Source organism: Pomacea canaliculata, linkage group LG5 (assembly GCF_003073045.1).
Source record: "Pomacea canaliculata isolate SZHN2017 linkage group LG5, ASM307304v1, whole genome shotgun sequence".
Lineage (NCBI taxonomy): Eukaryota > Metazoa > Mollusca > Gastropoda > Architaenioglossa > Ampullariidae > Pomacea > Pomacea canaliculata.
The window spans coordinates 8,602,093-8,629,321 of NC_037594.1; the positions used below are offsets into that span (position 1 = coordinate 8,602,093).

The 27,229-nt window shown below is 44.0% G+C and overlaps 1 protein-coding gene across 2 annotated transcripts in view; it reads left to right on the plus strand.

Moving 5' to 3' along the window:
• The window catches only part of LOC112563597 (protein slit-like), a 70,434-nt gene that overhangs the window by 11,440 nt on the left and 31,765 nt on the right, over nt 1-27,229 (plus strand). For both annotated transcript variants that reach the window (XM_025237706.1, XM_025237707.1), the window contains exons 4-11: nt 8,176-8,247; nt 9,378-9,449; nt 14,096-14,167; nt 20,392-20,555; nt 20,911-21,055; nt 23,308-23,379; nt 23,723-23,794; nt 24,876-24,947. In XM_025237706.1, coding sequence (XP_025093491.1) covers nt 8,176-8,247; nt 9,378-9,449; nt 14,096-14,167; nt 20,392-20,555; nt 20,911-21,055; nt 23,308-23,379; nt 23,723-23,794; nt 24,876-24,947 — 741 coding nt within the window. The remainder of the gene's footprint in view (nt 1-8,175; nt 8,248-9,377; nt 9,450-14,095; nt 14,168-20,391; nt 20,556-20,910; nt 21,056-23,307; nt 23,380-23,722; nt 23,795-24,875; nt 24,948-27,229) is intronic.

The following is a 27,229-nucleotide window of genomic DNA, read 5'->3' on the forward strand; positions in this document are numbered from 1 at the left end:
CACCCAAGCTACTCCAGCTAGTCGTTGCTTGTTCAAGAAACACCCGCTTGGCCCTCGTCTAATACTTGTCTGATTGAAAAGATACATAATCACATACTTCAGGGAGCCAGACTGTGACCTGTAGGTGGGTGTAAGTAAACTACCATAGAGTTGCTGCTAGTCGGTGCCACCGAGGGACTACCATTAATGCTGCCATTTTTTTAAACCTTTTTGCTTCAAAGTTATAATGGATTTTACAGTCACTTGCACTGGATTAATTCCAAGACTAACAAAGTTTTTAAAAAAAATGTGTTTTCTTAATGTGGGGATGCAGAACCAGAAGCTAGAACACTTCATGGCAATAGTGATAGTCCAACTTTTCGAACAAAATTTGTTCAAGTAAATAGGACTTGTAGCATTAGTAAACAAAGCAAACTACATAAATAAATAGATAAATAGTACTTTCAGTGCTAATTTTGTTTAGTTCATTGGCTTGGATCGTTGTTCGTTCATTTGTTTGTTCGTGATGGATTGCCGGCTTCTTCTCGTGCGTCATGCCATGGCGTCCGTGTTACATGCTCTAGAGGAACTCCTGATCGGGTTTCTATGGCGATCTGACTCACAACTTTACTCGCACTGTTTTGTGCATGTGACTCACAGACGCTCAGTGATTGCTTCCATTAAAGTCTGTGGTCACGGATGTGATTTCAGTCGAGAGGAAGAAGCACACCGCCTGCTCGCAGCTTAAGATTCTATCTTCAAGGCCACAGCCGGCGAGAGAAAATTGGAACCGGGAATTGAATGGAGCCGAGCAACAGATGAGTCCTTGAGAAATTACTCTGGTGCCTTTGAAAATTGTTTTCTTGTCGTTAGGACTCAAGTCTTCCCTCCACCCGTTCTCCTCCACGGTTTCCCTAGAACGCACAAAGCAACGTTTCCTTCTTTTTTTTTTTCTTTTCTTCTCCTCCTTGTTCTAAGCGGTGAAAAAGGTTGTGTTCATTCAAAGTGAACTTACCACTTTACTAAGGATTTCTATCTATCCCAGCTGGTTCTGTTTGTAGCGGATAATGGAGAGGATGGAGAAGTGGGGTTGGCAGGTAAATGAAGACGACGAAAAGGAGGATTCTGTAGTTTGGCTGAAGATGAGTTTGGAGAAGAACTCCCACACTGCTGTCTTGTTTTTGAGCTGTGAATACTCATGACAAAAGTCACAAGACATGCGCGAACGAATTAGGATCCCAACAAAAATAATTCTTCTACAACATTCCCAGTGCATACCGTTGCACTCGCATCATTCGCAAGCAACAAAGCCTCGATTTAATTTAAGTCTAATGAAGTGTACGTTGTTCCAAACATTTCATCAATTTGAATTAGATAGATGTATAAAAGAACTAGAAAAAAAAGCCAGCACAAGAGTAGGCGACGAGTGTCTTAATCAATGATGACGTGGCGCCACCCGTGAGTGTCAATGAGACATACGGGTAACTGCTGTCCGAATAACGGGTGAGCGTTGAACAGTTGATTTACGTGTTAATCAAACGGTCTTTGCCTGCGACCTTTACTCGCCCATCTAATAAATATGTGTTTGCATACATTAGTGTGTTCAGGCGCGTGTATACGCGTCTTTGACAACGAGTAAGGACAATGACAAGGAGAGAACCTCGTGCTTGGAATGTACAAGCCACCCCATTGTAAAGCATCTGTAATCGCGTGGAATCGTCTGATGGTGTTCCTCACCCACCTTCTGTTCTCCCCCCTACCTCTATCATTGGCTGAAGCTTAACTCCTCCTGTTACACCTCCCGCTCCGATTTCTCCCCCTTCCTGAAGGCAACTGAAGAGCGGGAACATCTAACACCTCGGCGAGCCTCCTCCAGGGTTAAGCGCCTCGCAGCAAGACCCAAGGATTTTTATTTTTATTATTATTATTATTTGGCTCGTCTCCTTACACAGTTGTCAGAACTGAATGCCATCGCTTTGTACCTAAGGTTAATCTGCTTTGTACAAAAGTTGTCAAACACATTTACTCTTCATCTCGCTCACTTTCACAAAATTTTCCCCGCAGACTTCTTGGCGATCGTTCATGTGTTGGAAGGAAGGTAGTTTTTTAAAATAGTTTTTTGTATTCGGAATACAAATATTGACTTATATCCGAGCAGCTGGGTGTCTCATGGGAACAAAGTAAGGCCAGCGGGAGCCACGCACCCCTGCTGGGAAGTCTTACTCGGTGTTTTGATACAAGACCCGCCTCTTTATTCAGGGACTCGGAGCGATGCCTCCAGTCCCTCTGACAGGCCATCAGCACCAAGGAGGGTTTCCTCCCCAGCCTTTGTGTGTGGGGGGGCCGCGCTGACGCCAGTCACCAGTGAAGAGAAAATGGAGTCATCTTGCACGGCGGGGGCTGCGGGAGTCGCATTCTACCTCTGATGGCGCGATGCCCGTGGGAGATAATGTTTACCCATTGAAGACGCCTTCAAATATTGGCCACCGGAAAACTCCTTGGACCCCTGTTCAAAAAGGGAGTTCAGACCTACGACCGGTTCGGGGCAGGTGACAGTTTCTGCTAATGGTCCTCACTTCGGACAATGTTTTGTTCTTCATGACGTCCAGAGGGAATTTTGTTTATTCTGTCGGTCAGTTGAACCTTCCTTCCCAGCGGGCTATGTTGTCGTCTGCCTGTGACGTTCAAATCTTTTAGATTGTTGTCAAACAGAAATTGAGCATGAAACTATATACAGCAGCTGAAAGCTGACGACATATTCAAGCATCTGTACAGAACTTAAATTTCGGTTTGAGATGAAGTTCTTATAATAAAGATGTGTAAACATGTAAAAAGGGAATCTTATATTGTGTATAATAAAGTGAAATTAATATAACAGATTTCCCTATTAAGCAGAAGTTTCAATGCTTCACAATAAAGACTAATACACAAAGTAAGACAAAAAATGCACACAACAGATACGGACACAGACTAATATATGTGAGCAAACAAACGGAGGACATATCAAAAGACATAAACAAGACAGAAAACCCAGCACACAAACCATGTCCGAGAAGTGTATGTTCTCGGTTGTATTCAATGATGTAGGCGTTTATAGCTCGGTGTCTCGGCCAAAGACAGGCTCCCGGCGCACCACAAACACAAAAACACAACACAAACAACATTTCTGTGGATTTCTCTGTGAAGTTAATGGGAACCCCAGGTCGTTCTTCTGCCGGATGACATTCATAGACAAAGAAGGTGTCGATGAGCTACAGTTCAGAAGGTCATGTGCCTAGAGCAGAACACAGAATCAGAGATCGTCAGGAGAATGTCCACACGATCACAAAGCAGAAATTGCAGTCAAATGTTGAAGCACGTGACTGCTTGGCACTGATGGAAAGTTTTATCGTAAGGACGACTTGTGAAACTGAAGAAACTGTGATGGAAGCCAGAGAAGACTAACGGCCATGAGAGAGTTGATATCAGGAGAAACAGACTAACAGGGTCAAAGTTCGACTTAGATTTTGAAAGCTTTTATACAACCGTCATGTAAATACTTCGACAAACGTGGTCAAGCTTCCATTCACATTTGATCCGGTTATGGTTAGACCTTAATTCTTTCCACTTGTTACATTGAGTCAGCTACAGTGACAGCCCCTAAGGGTCCTGCTAATCGCTCTGGAAAAATACTGAACTAAAACTTCATGCCACGTGAGACCCTCCGTGTGTGAGCGAGGGCGGTGTGATGCTCAACCCATTTCATGTGTTACATTCCTGTCTTCACTCCGGTGATCCCGAGACCCACCTTCAGGGAGCATCGCAAAAAGAGTGAGACAGAGAGGGCAGGAGGTGGTCGGGTGGAGATATCAGGTCTCTCTCACTCACACCCGGGTCCCTCGTGCTTCCGAACACTCGCAGTATTTGTCACTTGGAGAGGCATCGTCATGAAGTCTTTACGAGCTTTGAAGAGGTCGTACGTCCTGTTTACGAGACTGCATGGTGGTAGTGCAGTGACACCCAAGACTTGTCACTGGTACCAACTGTAGACAAAGTCTGTAACTTATTCTTGTTCAAGAAAGAAGAAAAATGGAAGGTGGGTCGGGGTGGGGTAAGATCTTTGCGCGTGTTCTTGAAATAGATGGTTGAGGGAGGGGTGGTGGTGGAGGTGGGGAATCAATGCGATGTTCCCACACAAAAATGCAAGATGGATGGCTGATTGCAAGCCACCCGAGAACCTAATGCGAGTCTGGGGACCCCTCTATTTTGAGATGCCTGTACGCAGATTGAAAAGCTGTGAAGGGTCGCCTTACAGCACGGGTAGGTGAGATTATCTACTCCACCTGACACCAGTCATCTGAACTTGAATCGCTAAGCAATTGAATGGATGTCGCAAAACTGTTATTTACATCCCTAAAACTACTCCCTCCCTCCAATCCTTAAAAATGTCAGCAAGCATAACTATGTGAAACGAAGCTTTGACCTTCCTAAAACGCACATAAACATCGTTTAGTTCACAGTCTAGCTTCCAGGTCGCTGGACGGAACTGAACTGTCTTGGGTTCGAGTTTTGAAGCTCGATACAACACTGCGTTTGTTCGCGTGCTTTCTGTTTTTTATGTTTTGTTTGTTTTTTTTATGTCCACACGTGTGAAGGTGGGCAGAACGCCTTCAGGTGTGCCAATTTCGCGGTGGGAAGGTCTGAGGGTAAGGTCTCAACCCTTCTGGCAGAGAAGGAATCTTTCTTTGAAGGAAGAGCTGTTGCCAATGAAGCCTTTCTCAGTGCCAGTATACTCCATATTTTCGCACGTGGAGGCAGAACCATGGAAACAAACAAGTGAATCTCAGACGCTGAAGACCACTACCAACATGGCTTCTGTCTCTGAACAATAGTACGGCATTGGAGGATCGGCGTTTAGGTACAGCTCGTTACCCGTCAGGTAAATAAACAACAGTACAGCGACGGTTTGACGGCTTTGTAGTTTTCATCTACTTGATTCTTTTTTTAAAGGTCAGGGTAGATTTCCTATTAAACTTACGGAAGATCCACCCCATTGGGATTTTTTTTTTCTTCTGTTTTTCCCTCACCCAGCATCTGAACATGATTTCTGAACACATTTTTACGCTGAAGTATTCTTGATATTTTTACACTCATGGATTGACACTAGACATTGAAAACACTATTTGTTCTGTTGTTTCTTTGTTCAGAGAGGTCGAAAGACCTGCAGACGACATTGTTGCATCACCTCGATACGTGAAGCAAAGATGAGCTCGACTGTACACGAGTTTTCACACTCCTCGTCCTCCCCCGCCTCTTTTCTCTTTTATCAGCCGAGACCGGAAGCTCACACGCCAACGACGATGTGTGCTCCTTCCTTTATCGTCGTCATGCTGTGCGGCCTCCGTACCCAGGCGATAAGCCCTCCAGACACCCCGATAGTCTTGTTTCACGCTCTTTGAAGTTGGTTAAAAGGTATCCGTCATGCAACCGCAGTTACCTGTACAGTGATGAACCTTAATGGAGGGTTAACCGTGTGGTCCGATCTTGTCGTCATGGCCTGCTAGTCTGATAGGCCCACACATGTAGACAAGTTCTTTTCTTGAGGTTTTCTCTGTGTATATTTTTTTAAACTCTTGTTAGAAAATGAAGAGCCATTGTAGTGTGTTCCGTCATCTGAGATGTAAGATGGATGTTTGTAGGCCTTTCTTTTCCAGCTTTTGTCAATCCTGAAACATTTGAGATTTATTGCGGCTCATCAGTCAGTTGTCCATTGACTGGTACCGGTCATTGAGAGGAACACATAGATAGGCAAGGACTGCGGCATATCCTTTATGATTTCTTTCCTTTGCTCATTCACTTGCAGTCGACCCAAATACACGCAAGGGAATAATTATTGTTTTCGGCTTAACATCGCAAGATACAATTTCTCAAATCCAAGCGTGCACCACCGTTCATTTTGAACTTTTACTCATAATCATTCTCACCTGTGCACAAAATGAGACTGAAACAAGTGAGATTGAACTGACGACTCACGGTGTGCAACGTTTGACATTCATCGTAACTTAACGATGGATGATGTTACGGGATGCGAGTCAGGACCGAAGCCTCAAGCTGACTCCTGGCTCCTACTTGAAAATAACTTATGCCAACATAAGCGGGTAATAGTTATCCTGTTACCCACCACCGTCTGAAAATACAGACAGCAAGGACAAACTGAATCTCGCGAGATTACCTGAAGACTTACCCTTAACGCTAACCGGTGCACAGCCATGCTTCTTCCCCGACTACTCCAGCCTACAAGGAGTTTGTACCTGTCTCTCTTTATGGGCTCGTTAAATGCAATCTGGCGATCAGTTAAAACTGTTGTGCCCTTATTTTGTGGCTTAGCTCCAGGCAGTTGTGGGTGTTTAGGGGCCGGAGCAGGCTTAACCTGGAATGTGCGCGAGGAGGGTTTGGGGTCGTGCGAGGAAGACGAGGAGAGGACAACTCATCATTAGGTGGACAAGCAGTAAAGAGGAGAGAAACGCGCGAGATTAAGTCGGATACCATATTACTCGCCGGGCCCCACAATTAGAGGATTTGGACCCCATTGCCACTCCACGGGTCTCATGGTCGACGTTGATGGTTGCTGTTTTCTTTCCGCTCATTGTTCGGGTAGCTACCCCTGGCGGCAGATGCTAGAAACGACAAAAATACATCTAAAAGGCGGAAAGCTTCATTCGTTACTGCCCTTTTTTTTCCAAGGAAGAGTTTAAAAGTTAGTTTGCAAAGGTAGGGTCCAATTTCACTTTGAAGAGGTGAGCCGGCGGCAGACATGAACGTGAGCTCTATTACGGGTAGTTCGCCGACCGACCAACTTCTATTGTGATGTTTCGTTGGCAAAGCTGGAAAAATCGCGATGGGTGACTCTCCAGAACAGAAGACAGGAAAGCAAGTCTTAAAGCCTTGGCAACAAATCTGTGGTGGGGCCTCAGCCTCTGTCGCTATACTTCTTTAGTGGTATTAGTGGGGAAGAATGATGACAAACAGAAGAAGAAGATACATTGAGTAGGGGAGGTTATTAACATCAATTCTTAGCTGGTAACCAGTAGTAGGGATACAACAGCTTTACGGAGGGATACATGTATTATCAAAACTAATTCAGGTCTTGGGGATCAAACAACCTTTTTCATGTTGACTCAAAATGATGTTTGGTTTGTAGAAGGCGGTCTCGTCCTTTTCTTTCCATAAAGACTAGTTGTCTGCGCAGAAAGATCCGCCCTCTATGAACTACCCCGGGTCTGGGAAACTGCTAAACTTTATCTTTATTTGAGATGAAAGAAGCACCCAGTCGGGTCACACGATTATTAAACAAGTTCTTTTGCAACGATAGCGAAATAAGATATAAATAAAAGCTTTGTTGGCGTCCGACTCTGTAATCTTGAAGGATGTACTGCAGGTTTGAACATTTCTCCAACCACGTGGCTAAAAGAGATCACTTGATGTATGAAGTACAGGCGACTGATACAGCAAGGGGAGGTAACCGATAACCTTTGTTTGGCGCTGATTACACCATAGAATGTCCAAGGGCTGCGCTGGACGTCGGGTCTGTGTCATCTTCGCCAACAACTTGATAACGACTACACCAGACTTTTCGACCCACATAATGAAGATAGGTTGCGTCCCTTGGAAGTCTTTTGTCGCCGGTACCTTAGAGCGAGAAGCCTTTGAGCTTTTGTGATAGAAGCAACTTACTCTCAAAAGTTAGACAGCAACTCGGACATGGTCGAGGGGCGAGATGGGGGCGGGATGTTTACAGGCTGTAAATATTGTAAACAAGTGGTCTGACAAGACTTGTTGACCATCAGACGTACAGAGAATGGTTTCCCGTGGGCTGAATGAGAGCGAACGTTGCAAGAGTTGATGGGATCGCTGACAGGGCGGAGAGGGGCTGACAGGTGGTGTCAGGTGTCTTCAGGTGCGATACTTACCTGCCTGAAGCTTTGACGTGCGTCGCCAGGGGCTGCTGCCAGGACTCGAACCCAAAGTTTACCTGGGCTTTCATGACGCGCGTGCATGTGGAGCGCTTGTAACCATGTTTATCTGTGTGTTTATGTGTTGGTATTTCTGTACTTGTGTGATTGTAAACCTCTTGTTATAAAAGCAAAAAAAAAAAAAAAGTAGTTGCTCACCTAGTGTTTACAAGACATGAAGACAGGTTTCTAACGTTTGTTGCAGGGACCTCAGCTACAATAAGTTGCAATACATCGGCCGCAAGACACTGAAAAGTTCAGAACAACTAAAGAATGTGTAAGTCACAAACAGTTAGAACTTTGTCGAACTTTTGATTGGAAGTTTGTGATACTTTATTGCCCCCCGCTTCCTTACAAAGTCTGTCAAGAGCAGGACGAGTACGAGAGACACGCCTGTTCTTTGTATCTCTAACGGCTAGCTCCATTCAAACATGACATTCAGCTCTAGACACAGACCACAACAGACAACTGTTATTAAATTTTCTTTTCAAAAATGCTTTGCGAATTTTGAGTTCATCTATTTTCGAAAAGAATGTTTCGATTGGCTGAAATTCGTACTGTTGACGTCACTGGAGATCGCCTTCAATACAATAATGTTGTGTATTATCTGAGGATGGGGTTGTCCACTGACCTCTATGACGTCAGGTTGACCTCTCAGGTGAGAAGTGCGATGGTCCAAGGTTTGTATCACGCGAACAAAACCATAATTGTCGTTTCGATTTCATTTTTAACTGAACTAAACTCACTCATTTAAACAGAATTGTGCACTTGGTTAGCCTTCAAGCCAAGTCGTGCTGATGGTGATGCTCCCAGCGGCGCTGAACATGTAGTTTATGGTCCGCTAAGTGCAGGCTCCGTAGACGAACAAAGAAGAGTGAAGTCAACAGCAAGAACAAATGTTTGCACTTAATATACTCACAGTGATTGGCGTTTACAACCATGGACTGTTCCCTGCTCACGGGAGCCGAGCGGTGCTGGCGAGAACTGGGGGAACTAGCAGACAACGAGGGCAAACTTTTATTTTAAACTTCCACTCTCACTGTTGTATTAGATGAAACATTGATATTTGGATTGGCATTCTACGTCTCGTTATGCAAAAAAAAATCAAGAATTATTTTGAAGGAACATACAAAAAAAAAAAATAAGAAAAAAAAGAAAGAAATATTAATGAGACAGAGTCAGCCAGCAAGTGAAACAGCATGAAAGTCTGAAAGTTCCCATATCCCTCACAAACTTTGGTTAACAGTAGAGGAGAGATTGAAATAAAGAGCCGTGAATTTTAAGGTAATTAAAAGTGAGTTAATGGAGTTGGTAAACCCTGTATAAATACAACAATGATCAATAGGGAGCTGCTGACGAGGAAGATAAATTACCTGTACTAACATTTTCTTGTTTACTTGTGTGCAGTCAGCTGGACCACAATCACATCACCTGTATATCAGAAGAAGCCATCAGGTGGTTGAAGAGGATGGAGATTCTGTAAGTAAAAACTATTTCTTTAGTATATTGCTATAAACTTGTATATTTAGTATATTGCTCGACTTGCACGCACGCTCAGTTCAAACATCCTTTCATCGTCTGCTTAGTCTCGCCTTCATTATAAGATGTCTACTGATGTCGAAATTTTGACTTCTTTACTACTAAAAGCTTGGAGGAGGACTACCTGAGCCGTTAAACGTTTTATAGAAGGATGCAAACAATTTGAGGGAAGAAAAGAATGTAGCTTTGTGTGGCGGCTACCTGTACCGTCTGCACTCCCTCCCCTGTGTTCTGCTGATCTCCCTTGCTTATGTCGTAAGCCAGAGATCTTCTGCGATTTTTTTCGACATGGTTGGTTAAGTCCCTATAAACACCGACAGTGTTCCCTTACACGGCAATAGTTGTTAGTCGATCTGAAGGTCTGACCCACAACTGTTACAGTACTCAAAAAAAAACCAAAAAACAAAAAACAAAAAAAACAAAACAAAAAAAACCAAAAAAAAACGAGGGTGCGCGCGCACGCACAGAGAATCCCCTAAAATCAAATTAATAAAGCAGTTTGACGGCTGCTGGTTGTTGTTTGTTTTTTTGAGGGGTGAGGGGCATTATGTGTTTTCTGAAGCATGGAATAGGCGTGCCAGCAACACATTGAAGACGAATCCGAAGATTTGTCGGTTTGTGGGAGAAAGCATCGATGGCATGTGTGAGCTTGTGTGCACCTTCACTTATATTATTGTGGAGCATTTCTCAATTAATTTATTTAAGTCCTCGTGTTGAGCTGAGTCATGGTTTATGCATTTGAAAATGTGGACTGTCGCATGATGTTGTAAAGCTCGTTAACAGTTGCACCTCTGCAGATTACAGGAAGTGACGTCTTGTCACGTTGGCCTAGGAACGTCCGTAACACTGTTGTTAGTCTTTGTGACGTGAGTGCATTAACTCCGCAGGGGGTCGTCTGCAGTGCTCATTAACACCAGTATAAAATGGACTGCAAGGATCAGAAAATATTTTCTTCAGTCCCCTTAGTCCTAATTGACACTGAAAAATCTTTTTTCTCTCCTCTTTATCTGTGTGTGCGCTCGCGCGCAATCGTGAGCCGCATTCAGTTGCCCTCCCACATGGTCTTCAAGATCGTGTTCTGGGCAAACAGAAAAAAGAAACGCTTGCCATGGTAAATGTCAGCTGATCAACACTGAATGGTTGCCAGATAGAAAGAGAGACTCGACTCCTTTATCGGTGGATCAAAGACGATTGCTGAAGGTAGGAAGTCGGCTCGCCAAGCAGGTGACGATGCCGTGAAGAATTCTTTGCGGGCACGTGAGTCTTAGTCCAATCATTGGCGCCGCCTGCAAAGGGTTCCAGACCTCGTGACAGCAGAACGCAAACTATTTCTCGACCTCGTAACTAAAAGGTCAGCCTGGTTGGGCTGTGGGCACGATTGTTGTAAGGACATCTCGAGGCTCGAACCCACCAGGAGTCGGTTTAGACAAGATGTGCAAGTCGCTGGCTCAGCAAGACCTGTCCTGCGTCTTTGAATGACCTGGTTTGTTGAGTATGCAGCTTGACCCGGTTAGTTGAGTATGCAGCTTGACCCGGTTAGTTGAGTATGCAGCTTGACCCGCTTAGTTGAGTATGCAGCTGACCTCGGCATCAAGAAAGAATGGCTTTTAGACCACGTGGAGGTTCTGGAGCACCGAGGATCCATTCAGCTTCCACGCAAATGTTTTCTACAACCGTGGATTCAATTCACCAATGTATTTTGTAAGGACATTAAATTGTAACCAAAAGTAGATTAGAATTTGTATAGCTAATAATATATATTAAAAGACATAATCCTATTGCTTACACATCATGGTCAGTATTCAGACATTAAACATATGCTGAAATATCGAATAGCATAGGTAGTACAAGGTAAAGCTCCATCAGTTTGCTGACCAGCAGCATTTGTTATACTTGTTATCCTGCTGTTCATTCATTATGAATGCAACAGTGTAACTAAATGGAAGTCAGGTAGAGTAAGGTGCCCATCATGTATGTAATATTCACCCGCATTTGCTAACGTTTATTTTATTTACATCTATATATTACAGTACAGTTAGTAACACTATTAGACAGACATGAGTGATGGATGATGCAAAACGGAAGTTGGCACTCTCAAGAGAAACAGTTGTCATGGACGTAGAGAATCAAGCACGACCACTCCAGTCTTGGCAGGCTGCGGTGGAGGGCCGGAGAGACAAACTGCCGAGAGGGTCCTTGAGTGTTAACCTTTCAAAGCAAACATGGCAAAACCTATAAGTCAATGCAAACATAATAGAAACAAGGCTAAAAGTTAGGTCTGTATTTAAGGGTTTGTCACGCAGCGCTCCTGGCCGTTTCAAAAAGAAGGGGAGAAAATATCAGGGAGAACCTGGTGGCACCTAATGCAAACAGAAAATTGTTCCATCCCCGTCATTAACTCATTGAGATGGTCGGATGTCACGTGTCACGCTTGATAAATAGATTAGCTGCGTGGCGCGCGTCCTGCTCGTCTTCTTCTCTCGCTCCTCCCTCCTCCATTGCCTGCCTCCCAGTCAGATCCATCCTGTCATTTCCTTCCGTCCGGTTGTGTCATTTACAGAGTGGTCGCCCTTGCCAGGTGCCTAATGCGGTCCTGACTTTGGTGCCGATGGAGTCGAAGTTCACCGTGAAATGACCGAAAAGATGTTTTTCCACTCACATAAATATAAATACTCACTAAGAGTAGTAGTTTAACCGCCAAACCATGAATGCAAACTTCCTGACGAGAAAGAGTAAAGACAGAACGATCCTGCGTGGTTAACATACCTCAGGCCAGAAACTCATCTTTTGTAGAATTGCCATCTGATTTGTTTCTTCCCAAACGAGAATTCAAACAAGGGCGAGACTGAGGCCAGGCTCTGATGATTTAGGGCGAAGGAAGTGACGTACACTTTGTCTTCCGGTCGTTAAGTCCGATAAAAGCAGCCATTCCATTTGTCTTTTCTGAGGGCAGGACGAGCTTTTCGAGGCTTGTTTCAAGCTTGAGAACTGACTTCACATTATCAGATTTACAGTGCCATTATATCAGTTTTCGAATTTTGCTTGTAGATTGTTTTTTTTTCTCCCGAAAGCATGATTTCCCCTAAACTGCAATGTCTTGGATTCAGTTTTCCCGAATATCCCTGCACTAGCCCCCTATAGTGCTCTCATACGTAATTTTAAAAATTGCTTTTCTTAGAGAGACCTTGCTTTTCTAATAGAGTGTAGTCCATTAGGCAGATGGCCTATGACCTTATCCAAGGAAGATTTTTCTTTGTTGATAGTTTCTCCGCACTTCGTATTCTTGGTTTTCTGTGAAGACTTGCTTGTTGTCCTTGTACACTCTGTGGTTTTTGAAGATGTTACTAGCATTTATTACTCGTTTAGTGGTGCTATAACCATGACCGTCCAGGCCAGTATTTTTAATAATAATAATAAAGCTTGAGATCGTCACACAAACACTGGAATGTGCCCATCATCGTGCTACACTAGAGCCGATCAAATGAAATAAGGACAGAAAATAAAACAGATATGCAAATAAACAGAATCTCAAGAGTGTAATAAACATTTAAGACAGGCAATAAAATAAGCATTACTTCTTTACATGAAAATAATTTCATCAGTTTTACGATTAATAAAAATGATAGGTGATAAAGTTTGTTTGTGATTCGCAGGAAGTTTGTCTAACTTGCCTTGTGCAGGTGGTGCCATTGTTACTTTCTGTTGATTCGATGGTTGCCTTGGTTTCTGATTTCTAGCCCTAACATCTAACACACAGTTCAATGCAGATGAACAATGTCGAACTTTCTTTCTGAGACCGTGAAACCAGTCGAATGGATGCCGCGATAGATGGCGAAGTAGATGTTGATACGGGGGAGTAGTTCCCCTTGTTTACACCCCGCCAACACACGAGCAGTACAGTTGTTTAGACTGGCTATCGTTTGCTAGAGGCCCTGGGTTTTGTATGTAATCAAAGAGTTGGCGAGGTCGTTTTCTTTGCTTTAGTACTGGGGAGTGGAGGAGGAACTACAGCAAACGGACCAGCAAAGTCCTGCGTAAACAGAGTAGACTCAACGGTGCCACCGACAGGTAGACTGCAGGTAGATTAACATCTCTTCCCCAGGCTTTCCACCCTGTGATGATGCTGGGGCTAGAATGGGCCTGTGTGCATGCTTACACACCAGGTTACATTTTTATGCTTCAATGCTGCCTTAATCACTCACCTTCATCATGTCCCTGTATCCCCGAAACCAGGTTTAAAATACTTTTATACATACGGGAATACAGAAGTAAAAAACCCACATCGGGTGGATGTAACCGGAATACCCGGGGAAAACCACCAACGGCCTCCCCTGTAAACAGGTGTCACATCCAGAGAGAAGTATGCTGGAGCCGAGAGATACGAATCCAGGACACCCGTCACACCTGACGTGATGACAGGTACATTAGTCGCTGCGCCGCCAATCACCCCCTCGTGACCTGTGACCCTCACACATAACTTTGCCTGGTTAAGAAGATCTTGCTGTTTCCTTCGTCCTTTACTCATGAACGTCTTTGTTGCCTCTTCCTTTTTTCTTCTTCTTACATTTGTCTTGCATCTGTTTCAGGACGCTGAGCGACAACAACTTGACAACTCTTCCTCAGGAGCTCTTTGATGGCATGCCGCTACTCCGAGTCCTGTGAGTCGCTTTGACAGTTTACTCAACACCTGTTATAACTGTAGAATGATTTAATGCCACCTGAAACCTTTCACAGTCTCTTAATCTGCCAGCTTCATTTAAATAACCTTTTTTTTAATTTCCTGTATCTTCATTTTGCGGAAATTTCACACTCCCATGACATCCGGTAAGTGAAGGATTTATGAACAACAATTAACGGTCCATGTTTGCTTGAATTGCGTCTGAATACACAAAGAAATAATCATGGCACTCCAGAGTATTTTCAAAGAGGTGGGACGGGACTGGGGTTTGTTAACAATATGTTAACAATATGTGTAAACTGTTACTGGCTGGTCCTGATTCTCTGTGCGTGAGGGACATTATCGGCCTGCAGCCCCCATCTTTGTCTGGACGTGCCAATTAGGGTCTGGACGCAGGTTGCAGGCTGTCGGCGAGCTGTTACATTTGTGCGTGAAAAAGCAGGTACACATACTCAAAGGACACTCGGCCAGTGTGGCTAGGACCCGCCGATGGAGTGTCCTTCCCCCGTGTGGGTGGTGTTCACAGTGTAAAGCCTGCTTAGGACCACTTCCACGCCGTATCGCGATGTTTCTTTTCTTTCTCTGAGCAAACAGCGACAGCACCGTTAGAAGAGTGTGAAGAGAGATTCCAGTGTTTGTTCTTTCATTCTCCTCCCTTTCTTTTCTTCTGTCTACTCTCTCTCCGCTCTTCTTCTCCCAACGTCCCTTTCTCTTTCTTTCTTTCTCTCTTGTATCACCTTTTCTCTCTCTCTCAAACAAAATTATTCAGTTTCCTTCAAATACTCTGTCTTCTGTTTTCCCACTCCTTTAGTCGTGTGTGTGAGTGTGTATTCGTTTTACACCTGCGTTCCTTTCCATTGCCAATGATAAACTCCCATGTCGTGTCGTGACGTCATGCCAACTGACAATCGAACGCAGGCGCTGACGTCACTGGAGTTGCTCACGTCTATTAAAGTCAGTTCCGGATGCGCGCGCGTGTCCAGAAGAAGGTGATCCGGTTCACGCGGTTACGAGGTTTGAAGCATAAAGAAAGATGAGTCAGGTGATGCAGCGAAGAGGAAATGTGTTGACGTGTTAAACTACAACGGTTGACATGTCATGGATGACTCACTCGCCAGGAGAAGAGAGTTATCGTTTGGATACGTCTTCATTCGCAGCTTTCCAGATCGTCTGGGATTGTCCCAAAGAGACAGAGATTAACATTGTTTTCAATTTTTGATAACTGTATTGGTTTATTTTTTAGGTGGAGGGGGAAACTTTTTAGTTTAGTCTCTTTTATTTATTTTTCTTTAACATTTTCAGCGACGTGATTAATGTTGTGTAACACACACCACTCACAAGTAAATATCATTGGAAAAACCCAACGGATTTAGAAATAATATCGGTTGGGGGAGGGGACCAGTTTGTAAAAAGTTTCTGAAGATTATATTTTCTTTATCATCAGTCAGCTAATGAGTCATTCATTCAAACAGTAACAAACTAGTGTTCATTTTTTTTTTTTTCGTCCAGAGTGACTTCAGTCGGGGTTCTGTCTTAGGGCCATTCCCCGTCTAGTGCCCCAGGTATGACAAATGGCTGTAGTAGTTGAGGGGACGGGACAGGTAGGGCGATCATAAAACCTTCATGTCGCTAACTTAATGACGTCTCTGCTGTCAAAGCGGGCGAAAATCTGACGCCCCGTTTGAATACATTTGCAATCAGCGAGTGGATTTGACGCCCAGCGTGTAAACTTGTTTTCTTACTGAAAATATTATTGTGCAGCCAAACAATGGAATTCTCTCCCTTACCATATCTCCCTTTGCTCTTTTGCCGCTCAGTGTCTACCATTGTGAATACCATTCTCGGAAGAAAAAAGAAACAGTCGGTATGCGAGTGATGTTATGGGCAATAAGATGTTTGCCAGATCACTGATATCTGCAGAAAACAGGACAAGAAAAACTTTCATAAGGTGTTTTTTTCGTTGTACTTGATCAAGAACGCACACTTTTATATCGAGTTTTTTGAATGGAAGAACCTCGGAGTAACCGACCGACTCATCTTATCGCATCGCACGATGCACTCCTGGCGAAAGACAATGGCACTTACGGCAAATTTCTTGAGTGATTTGCCGGCAAAGCTTGAATCACGCGGCACCTGTCGGGAGTAGAGTGACTTGGCGGACCCTCGATTCTCGCCAGCAGAGCCAACTTGTATGCAGGAGTAAGTCTACCTCAGCTACTCATCAACCGTTAACATTAAGGCCTCTTCACACTCATGACTGTTAATATTAAGGCTGCTTCACACTCAGACTCTGCGAGTCAAAGGTATATTCACACCAGTAGGTACGGAAGCTCCCTCTATGTGTACTGTAGCATTATGTCTCCCTCACCCTTTACTTGATATATAGATATCAATCTGAAGTTTGTTTCTAACAATTCCACAGCGATTGCCCTAATATGGCTGACTCCCACAGGTGTCAGGCTGGCGCTCCTCCGAGCTTGAATTTAAGTGCTGTAACCACACGGATGTTCACTTCCCCGCTGACACGACAGGTTTGTTCTCAATGACATTGTTTGAAATGTCAGTTACGGCCCATATGTCTCATTTTAGTGGACATGTTGTGACGGAAGTGTTAGTGGCAAATGTCGCTGCTCATCAGGTGGGATGGGAGAGTGTCGTCCTAGTGCACCGAGTGGGGCAGAAGTGTGTCAGGGCAGACGACCAGGTGAGATAACAATGTGTCATTACATAACACCTAGTGAGATGGCAGCGTGTCGTCTTAGTTCGGAAAATGTGTGAGGATCTGAGCTGGTCAATGTCTACCTCCTTCCCCTGCACATACTACCCACCCATCTTCAGCTGGCATTGTAAGACTGAGCCAAACAAAGGTGAAACGGGTAGAGAAGTTAGAGGAGAGATGGAAGTAGTTCTTGGTCCCATCCACAGTCACATATCATGCCGCCACTCTCTAACCGTCCTGTCCAAGCAGTTTACCCGAAACATCTGGATACTGCATCTCTGGGTTTCTCCTCATCCATTGCACTCGTTCCGCATAGCCTGCGAACCGTTGGGAGAACGCCTCTGTCGACAGCAGTACCGAGTGTTTCCCGAGGGTTGCAGGATGCTTGTTTTATCTGGCTAACTTTCGGTGGGCGCTTAAACCGTGAACGGACCTGAGGGATAATAAACAGAAGAGCAACAGCGTGGCCTAACGAGGACCTTGAAACGCTTGGAGTTCAGTCGGATTGGAGTTAACCTCGCTGTCCGTGCCCATAACCCCGGGTCGTTTACGGCCGAGAAAACAACCTCGGTGCCATCTGAGCGATGAGGGTTTGGGCCTAATGATTGGAAGAAGGGGATTGGCCGTGAGCGTGACAATGTTCCTGCTGTTTGTCTTGGCCAGGAGGAGACCACCATCACCGTCAGACGACCGAGATCATCGCCAACGACCCGCCAAGAGTCCCGCCAAGACGCGTGCCGTTAAGAAATCTGCGTTTGTGAACTATTGACATTTTCTGTGTTGTTACTATGGTGAATTAGACTGGCCACCCCAGAGAAGAAAACATCGTAAAAACATCTTTTTATAAAGCCTTTCTTTCATTAATAAGCAGCAGCAGCTCACGAGCAATTGATGAAAGAGAAAGTAAGGTTTCCACGTTGTTCTTGGCAACAGTCCTTTAGGTTTGGCGACTTTATTGAGCGAAACTGGCGTGATGTAGAGATTTTTAATGGAACAATAAGCATTCCAAAGTTTAAAAAAAAAATTTGTTTTTTTATACCTCGTTTCTTGTGGTCTTGTAATCATCAACAACCCACATCCCCCAACCAACACTTTGCCATCTCCCCACTTGCCCTTTCTCTGACTTTTCGTGGAGAGAGCCGTTGAGTTTTTATTTCAGTTCTTCCATTGTTTGAATAAACTTTCGTCAGGGAAACAAAAACTCAAGCCTCAGGGCTGGAGGATTGAGGGGGTCAGGGACCTAAAACCATGGTAATTGGGGTCGGAGTGGAAGACTTAAACCTGCCCCTGAGACTTCCCCTAAAGCTATACACATCCTTTCCCAATGAAACCCATTCGACCTTCGTGCTTGGAGCCTGATCGACACTCAGGGGACTCACTCTGTGAACTGATTGAACCTCTACCCTGCCTGCGAATTTATGTAGGGACCCTATCTGAGCCCCCTGATTGGCTAGCTGGCTCACGTGACTTGTCTCACGATGGCGTCCACTAGTCTTTATGAATTCACTTGGCTTCAATAATGGTGAATATAATCAGTAGACGGCCTGCTTATACTAAACGTATACAACAACTTTCTTTTCGTGATAAACATTAATTTCCATGTCATGTTAAGAAATTATTTTATTTGGAAGAGAAGTCAGCTCGAGTATACAATAGCCAAATGATAATGTAATGCTTAGCTGGCGATTCTGATAAATGAATGTATTAGTCTGGAAAATGAAAAATGTTGAGAAATTGTGTCTGCATGTATAATTTTTTTTTGTTGCGAAAAACGATTTTTAAAGAAACTTAGATCTTTCTCTCTCAAACACACTTTTTTTTCGTTAGGAAGCAATTTTTTCGTCCTCTTCCATCCCTGCCCCGCGTGCATCCTTCATTGTTGATGTTGATGGGAGGAGGGGGTGAAGATGCTGGGGAGGGGCGCCTCTGGATCGAGCAGCCGCCAGGGCGCCGGGTCGGGGCAGGGGGAGATGAGTTGAGCCGGTCGCTCGGCCACCCGCTCTCGTCGGCGACTTGGCGCCACCGGCGATGGATGACCTGACCCGCAGGTTTCTCTCCCCTTTATCGCAGCTTTTGGCGCTGGGTGCTTCCGTGTGATGGCATCGTAGGCAAACAATAATGGAAAAGTGCGATAGGAAGTGGTGTGCGTGTATGTGTGTGTGTGCGAGAGAGAGAGAGTGAGAGAGAGTGAGAGAGCGCCCCCATGGAGGAGAAAGACTGAAAAAAAGAGAGCGACAAAACCTTTCAATTGTTGTCATGGGTGGTTTGCTGGGTATGCATGGAAATATACAAAACCCGAAAATGTCAGTGCATGTCGGATTCGCTCGATTACTCCGATCGTGACGAGGGGAAAAATAAATACGCAAGCGCATTGATGACGAAACTATGGCAAGCCAAACATGTCATGAGTCACGAGCGTGGAGTGTCTTCTCGGCGAGACGGCCATTTGTCTGCCCTGATCCTTGTCTGCTCTGTCAAAGCCGTTGTTTGAAATCGCCAACGACGATGTGTAACGATTTCTTTCCAGTTTACCAAAAGGAAAAAAAAGTGAATTTTTTTTAATGCTCACACAGGAAAATAGTTGGCGTGTCTTCTGCATGGCTTGTGAACAGAGATGTTGGCAAACTGTTTGGAATATTTTTTACCATAATATCTTGTTGTGCCGACGGCAACTGTATTTGTTTAGCCTTCTGTCAGAGCTTCTTTAGTGTTATTCAGCCTGCGTGCACTTAGCGTTCTTGTTTTTCTTACTAGTTGTTATTTAGGAAGGAAGTAATCATGGCATTTGTACTAAACATTATTTTTTTTTCCTTGACTTTTATTTAGAATGATAGGTTCTTCAGCGGCGAATAACTTTTCTCTATGTTTCTGATGTGAGTTTATGACATTTAGCTCATTGCTTCCCATGACTGTATTATAATGTGGACATGCTGTATGTAGTATAGACAAATGTTTTATGCACTTATGCAATTTAATGGATTGACTGATGTTTGCGACGAGCAGAAAATAAGTTTGGCAGTGTTTGGGAACTTTGATCGAAAAGTAGGAATACAAGAAACTAACGAGAAAAAAATGAAGCGAAATTGAAGAACCAGAATTTTATACGTGTGCTTGACAGCTTTTCCTTTCTGATTTCCTGTATAGTATGTATGATTGATTCCTCTTTTTTTTCTCTCTCTCTCTCTTCCTCTCTAATTTTCAGTTTTGGCTTTAAAATTTTTTTCTTTCTGTCTCTCTGTGTGGGGTCTGTATGTGCGCTTGCATAGAGAAAATGCACATGAAGCGATAAACATGTCAGTTTGTTGCACATATTCTGATCTTTGACCTTTCTGTCTGTCGGATCATATTATTAATAAGTATAAGTGTCTAACGAAGTATGTTTCCAATTTTTTAAACCTGCGCATGACAAAAGTTTTACATATGTAAAAGTCGTAAAAGCAAGTTACTGATTGCTGTTTTGAATTTATTGTTTGTTTTTTTCGCAGCCGTGTTAGTGACAACAACCTGGTGTGTGACTGTCACCTGTCATGGCTAGCTCGATGGCTGAGAAAGAATCCAGGACTCGCTCTCTTCACGGAATGTGCCCAACCTCCTCACCTCAAGAACGCAGAGATCGCGGAGCTGCAGGACAGCGACTTCAAATGTATTCGTGAGTACCTCCTCCTCCTCCTCCTCCTCCTCCTCCTCCTTTCTCCCTCCGCCCCCTGCCTCCTGGCTGACAAATTTTCCAGCTTCGCTCTCCATCCTGGCTTACTGTTCTGTCAGGGTTGATGCCACTTTGTCTCCCAGCAAAACGTTTGCTGCTGTTGTTGTTGAGGAAGATGACGACGACACTTACGTCTGATGTACCTGTACAGCGCAGCAACCTCAACTGTTCCGCAACTCGAGGGCTGGAGTGGGGAGAAAACTTTGCGTTGGGACTGAACGTCGAGGAGAGAAAGAAAGAAAAAGCAGGGTATGTAGGGTAGACGATAAATTAATTAATTCTTTTTGTGTCGTTGCAGCTGGCTACGATGTCGAGCGCAACCGGGAGTGCGTCTTGGAGAACATGTGTCCGCGAATGTGTCGCTGCATCGAAGGGGTGGTGGACTGTCGCGACAAAGGCCTCACCCAGATACCCGACAACATCCCGGAGTCTGCCACAGAGATGTAAGTGCACTTACTTACGGAGACCACACTGTTGAAAATACAATCCACTGTAGCTTGGATTTAAAGCTCACACGAAGCACGGCGCCTACTGTAAAATTTTGTACTGGGTCATGCACGCACACTCCTCTGTGTGTGTGTGAGAGAGAGAAAGAGAGACGGAGGTACAGACCACGGTTTGTACAGTTACGTGATCCAACATCAGGACCAGCATGCCTTTCAGCAGGAAACTAGCGATGCCTTGGTTTGGTGTGTACACCGAGGTTTATGGCTGCCAGCGAGGCCGGATGGGGAGGCTGGTGGCAGATTTAGTAGCTGCTGATGATGGTGGGTAGCGAGGTAGTCTGGGGCGGTGGAGGTGAGGGATTGATGTTTGCCGAGAGACATTCTCATTGTGATGCCGCTGTTGTTTTCTCCTCCACGTGAGGCTTGGTTTCGCTGCCTAGTGCAGCTAATTGGCGATTAAAAAAAAAACTTTCGAACTAATATCTATATGTGTGATTTTATGTGTACAGGGTATATGTTAATTTAAATATCTTTTACGGTCTATTTGTATTGCTATATATATATATAGTCTTTTTGCGGGTGTGAATATGCGCTCGTGTTTATGTGTTGTAAGGAGGTGGTGAGGTCGGGCTACTTCAAGATTCAGATCCTGTTTCCAATGTCTTTTCAAAAATCACAGAAAATGCATGTTAAGGAAAGATCGCAGCCGACGAAATGAAACGCTTCTTGAGTGAGACATAAAACAGAACATTGTGGACAAGCACGGATTTAAGGCTATTAGGATTTCGTGCAACGGCTCTCTAGGAGAGAGAGAGAGCAAACTGAGAGAGAGAGAGAGGGCAAGAGAGCTTGGAGAGAGAGAGAGGAAGTCAAACACAGGAAAAGGACAGAGGAGAGCTGGTCGCGGGCTAATGGTTCTGGACATGATTGTCATTACCCGCCAGGGCGCGCAGAAGCCCGGCAAGCGTCATATTGATCACGTGGGCTTCTGGTTACGAGGCCTTTTGGAAGCCGTGGTAATGTTCTTGATGGTGATGGAGATGTTCCAGGCTCGAGCCCTTTAAGGCCGTTGGTGCCGTCCACTCAACTTGACAAAATTGCCGCGAAGTCCTCGCTAGCCTTGTCAGCGGAGCTTGTGCTCATCCTTTTCTTGAAGACCACACTGAGACCTCTAGCGGCGGCATCCCGCAAGCTCCGAACCGCGGGTTTCTTACCTGGCCCCGGGTTCGAACAAACACCCTGAAGCCCCTCACGGCGATGAGAAGGAGGAGAAAGAGCGAAGAGAAAAGTCATGGTAGACAAGAGTTCAGACTAGACGCCGTGTCGAACAGAGATGCAATGACTTTCACTACCGTTGTTGCTGTCAGGCCACCAGATGATGGTCTTGAAAGGTTGTCGCAACATTTTAAAAAAGATGATTTAATTTATACTACCCCCCTTCTCTGTCATCTTCATTTACTTTCTCTCTCTGTTCACTCTCATTCTTTTTTGCTCACTTGCTTACTCCCTTTCTCACTCGGTTTTATATCTCTATATATTTTTTGTCATTCTGTTGCTCTCCAACGCCTTTTCCTTCGGAGAAGAGGAAGTGGGTGCATATTGGCGATGCTGCTAATGAGAACATCTTTAAACCGAGAATTCGTTTAGTGTTCCTGCACGTGCATGTCTGTAAAACAAACACACTTGAGCACGCGCGCGCGCCCGTGTCCACAACGGATGCACTGACGCACGTGCAGCACATGCAGTGAGCACGTGTACATGTAGTTGTGTGAGTGTGGCCCAGTGGACCGACACCTTGAACATTTCACAGCGCATCATCTGCTGATAGCTTCCAGACATCTTCTTCTACAAAATTATTCCTGTTGCAGCTTTATCCTCAGCATCCATGCGCCATTCCAAGAATCTTTCCGGCAGGACAAGAATTTTCTCTCCTGTTTTCTTCATGGGGAAAACTTTCTAGCATGCTTAGTCCACCCGGCATAAGAACAATGTTCAGTTGGTTTATATTTCTAAGATCACTACCATTGTTACATAGATGTCTTTAAGTTCCACATTATTGTAAGCATACCAATAAACAAACTGTTTACGGCTGCATTTGTATTTCATGGCAAAGCAATATGTAAACTTTGTAATTACCACATATTGTTAGCAGGTTTCAGATATTTCCTCAAAAGGTCTCTATTTTTGAAGTCACATGGCATCACATTACACAAATCTGATGAGTGTGTTTGTTGTTTGTTTGTTTTTAGACGACTGGAAGAGAACCACATTACACAGATCCCGTCAAGAACATTCGCAGATATGAAAAAACTACGGAGAATGTGAGTATGCCTGTGTCTTCTGTTTGTCTCTTTCCATTCATTAGGCGCCATGATTGCTGCCAACTCAAAACTCGACTTGCTTACTTACACTTGGTGTTCCGCAGGGTACTGCCCGGTTATTTATTCAAAATTGTCCCGATGTTTAGCATCACATACATACATTTGTAGATACATTTTTCTTGCAAAAAGGACAGTGAGCGAACTTTTGACTGTCACGATACTGTTAATAGTGCCACACAACTTTTGAGATTTTTTAAATTGGTGGTTTTTTTTTAAAGATTAAGTCAGTAGCTATCTTTTATTTAATGAGTGTCACTATTTTTTTTTCTGGTTTGTCTTACAGAGACCTGAGTAATAACCAAATATCCTATGTGGCTCCAGATGCTTTTTCAGGACTTCATCAATTAAGTTCATTGTAAGTTACTTGTATTGCTCTGCCTGATTTTTATTCATAAATAATAATAAATAAACCTTGATGGAACATGACAGAAGTAGCATTGTTGTCTACGTGGGTTCTAAGGACAGCAACCCCAGGCAAAGATCACTGGACACAGAACGTAGAGAAGCAAACTTCCACCCACTAAATGCAACCGTAGATTGTGTTTGCCCGAGGAACGGTACCATAATGACGTCACATCGTATAGATAGTCCACTTAGAGAGTGGTGCCACTCTGACGTCACATTGTCTTACTTGTCCACCTGAAGAGCGGTACAACTCTGACGTCACCATACCGAATATGATAAAGCCAGAAAGCGTCTCCTTGAAGTAGTCAACTGGAACGGCCTTTTTCGTGTCATTGTCATTCTTTTCATTTTTGCTTTCATTTTATCTTTTAGTTCTTCATGCCATCCCTCCAACACCACCATCCTTGTTTTTTTCTTACTTTACGGTGCTTTGTACGAAAGTAAAGTGTGATGAAGATTTCTCCATTATTTTCACCTGGAAATTGTGTTACTGGCGTCTGTGTTTTATGATACCCAACCATTTATTTTTAAAGAAAAGAAGCGGGGTTGGGGGTTTGAAGCTTGAAATGTCATTTAACTTCTTTACTGAAGACAAAGATAATTGCGACAACAATTTGTTTTTCAATGATTTAGACGTGTTTCTTTTTCTGAGGATGGTGCTGTCAAAGATTTGATTAAAAATTTCTTTCATGATTTTATTTGATTTTTTCTTGCTACTTCCTTATCCCACCACCCACCCCCATATGCACTTATTCAGTCGAGTGACTGGTCAGCAAACCCAGATGTCTGAAGATTGCGAAAGTAATCACAGAGCCGAAGCATCCTTCTCCTCCATGCGGAGCTCACAAGACACGCTGAGCTGACCTCGTCATATTTTCGTATCTTTCAGACAGAAAAAAATGTCTAACGCTTCTTGCCGCACCGGGAGATGGTTTATATCATTTTCATTGGCATGTTATATTTATCGTCTGAGTACCCGTGTTTTTGCCATGCTGTAAATGACAACCGGTGTGTCATGCTTTTTGTTCCAGAGTTCTGTACGGCAACAAGATTGGCGAACTGCCTCCTGGAGTTTTTTATGGGTTGACATCTTTACAGCTACTGTGAGTGATCATATTTTTCCTTTCTTTCAATTCCTGGCTATTCTCCCCCTTTCTTCTGTACTCCTGCTCTCGTGAGCATCGTCAGATATTTTTAAACTCTGTGTCAGCTTCTAAAGTTGATTACCCGTAACCAGATGTGATTTACATGTGTTGTGTCATGATATAACAAGCTGATGCTTTAATAAGTCAAAACAGTTGAGGCTCAGAAATTGGTAAAAAGTACAAACCTTGAATAATTACTCGATATTAATTGGAAATGCTAAGCTGGAAGAAGAGCATTGTCCACGTAGACTGCTACTGTTCTTGGGGCGCCTCAGTTTTTCATTGACGACGGATTCGCGAATGTGATTGGTGTTGTCTACAAACAGACAAACACACAAACACCTCTTTCCTGCATAGTTTGCCTAACACACATACACACATACCACAAGCGTGCATGGAGAGTTCATGGAGATCATCGGTCATTCTCTATCTCATTTCACTCCCCCTGCCGTGCTGCTATCAAAGATGGCGAAGTCGGTCTGAAGGCGGCCGCGGCTTGATACAGTTATCCACTCCTAGTTTTTTTTTTTCCCCCGAAATCATAAATTTCAAAACGTCTCACTTTGGTATACCGGCTTTGAAATGGTTGATTACAAATAGTCAGAAAGCGAAAGCCCGCTCCTTTACTTGGTCCTTTCCGAACATCTTGAAGACAAGACGACTTGTGACGAAACCACAGAATATAAAAGACAAGATACAGACAGGAGGAATTTGCATCAAGGATGAACAATTAGAAGAGCTAGAATTGAGAACATTTTCACTTTACAAGCTTGATCTTTCTGAGTGTGATGATGTGTGGAGGAGGGTATATCGACAATGGAGTACGTGGCTCCCTCAGTTTCATTCATTTCATCTTATCCTGTAACTGGTACCGGAGGTAGCAGTCGTAGGGAGACATGATGGAGAGCAGCAGATGTGAAACTCACTCCAGCGGGGCCGGGGTTTGCTCCCCTTGTGAAATGATCCCTCAGTGAACAGCCGGTCCACTTCTTCACTCAGATATTTTGTACCCTACTAGACCTTTAAATAGTGAAATACACTTTGTGGTGTTATACTCGACACGGTAATTATATTTTGTTTGAAGACTTTACAGTTTTTTATTTTGAAGAGAGATTTGTAATTAACTTATCACAACTTCAGTCTTTTGTAAACTGTACGAGCCGCCGAGAACATATCAACAGGTATACACGAAATACGTATAGGATTTAAAAAATGATATCATGGTGTTTTAGAACTTTGATAAAAACTGTTTCTTCTCGTCTGACGAGATTTGTGATAATTCCCACCTCATTTGTGATATCTTACCGATAAGATTTCTCTCCGCATCTTGTCATCACTAACGAGTTTTATAATATTCTCATATTGCCGAAAGTATTAAAATGTTCTCTCGTTTTCAACTTTTAATATAATTTAATTGGAGTCGTTAACCTGTCGTCCCAGGCTAGAAAATTCTTTATGGACATAGCTTAGATGTTTGAGACACAGAGCTGTGCGGCCAGGTGCCCTCCATCACTGCCCGTCCTCCCGAGATGCTCAGATTGGAGAAGAGAACACCTGTTGTTAGGACTCGGGAGGGGGAGCGTTCTCCCTGCGCGTTCATCACCGCTGCTTGTGATTGCAACATCATCTCGCGCCTCATTAGTTTATGACCGGAGGTCATGGCGAGAACGAGGCCGCCTTTTTCACACCATATTTCACATACTTCACTCTTGCTACTTGTTCCACTGCACGGTGGGAACCGGAGGGACAGTCTTCTCCCTCCCCCTCATTCCGGGTTTCTCGCCAGGTAGATATACTCGACGATGCGTACTCCTCCCTCAGCCACTACATTTCACGCGAGATGCTGCAAATCAGAGTTAATGTCCTTGATTAGAGTTCTCTCCCTTGTCTATTAGTGTTGGCAGAGTACATCTCCTTGACGCAAGTCGCTCCTTCCCACATCCGTGCATGGCGGCTTCTTCATATAATGAAGAAAGGCGAAGTCATTGCTTAACAAGAGCAAAACATATTTTCATGATGTTTGCTTTCAAAAACTCATTGGGACTGGGTTTAGATATCAATGTCTTCTTAAGGAATGCATGAAGAGGAAACACTGGATCCAACGGCGTCTGTCTTTCTGTTCAGAATCTCTAGACTTTTATCAAAGTGGATTGTGCGTCTGAAAATACTTCATCAGTCCAACCCTTCCTGTATTTAACCCTCCACTGAAGTCACCTCTGTACTTTCTTACAGATGCTCGG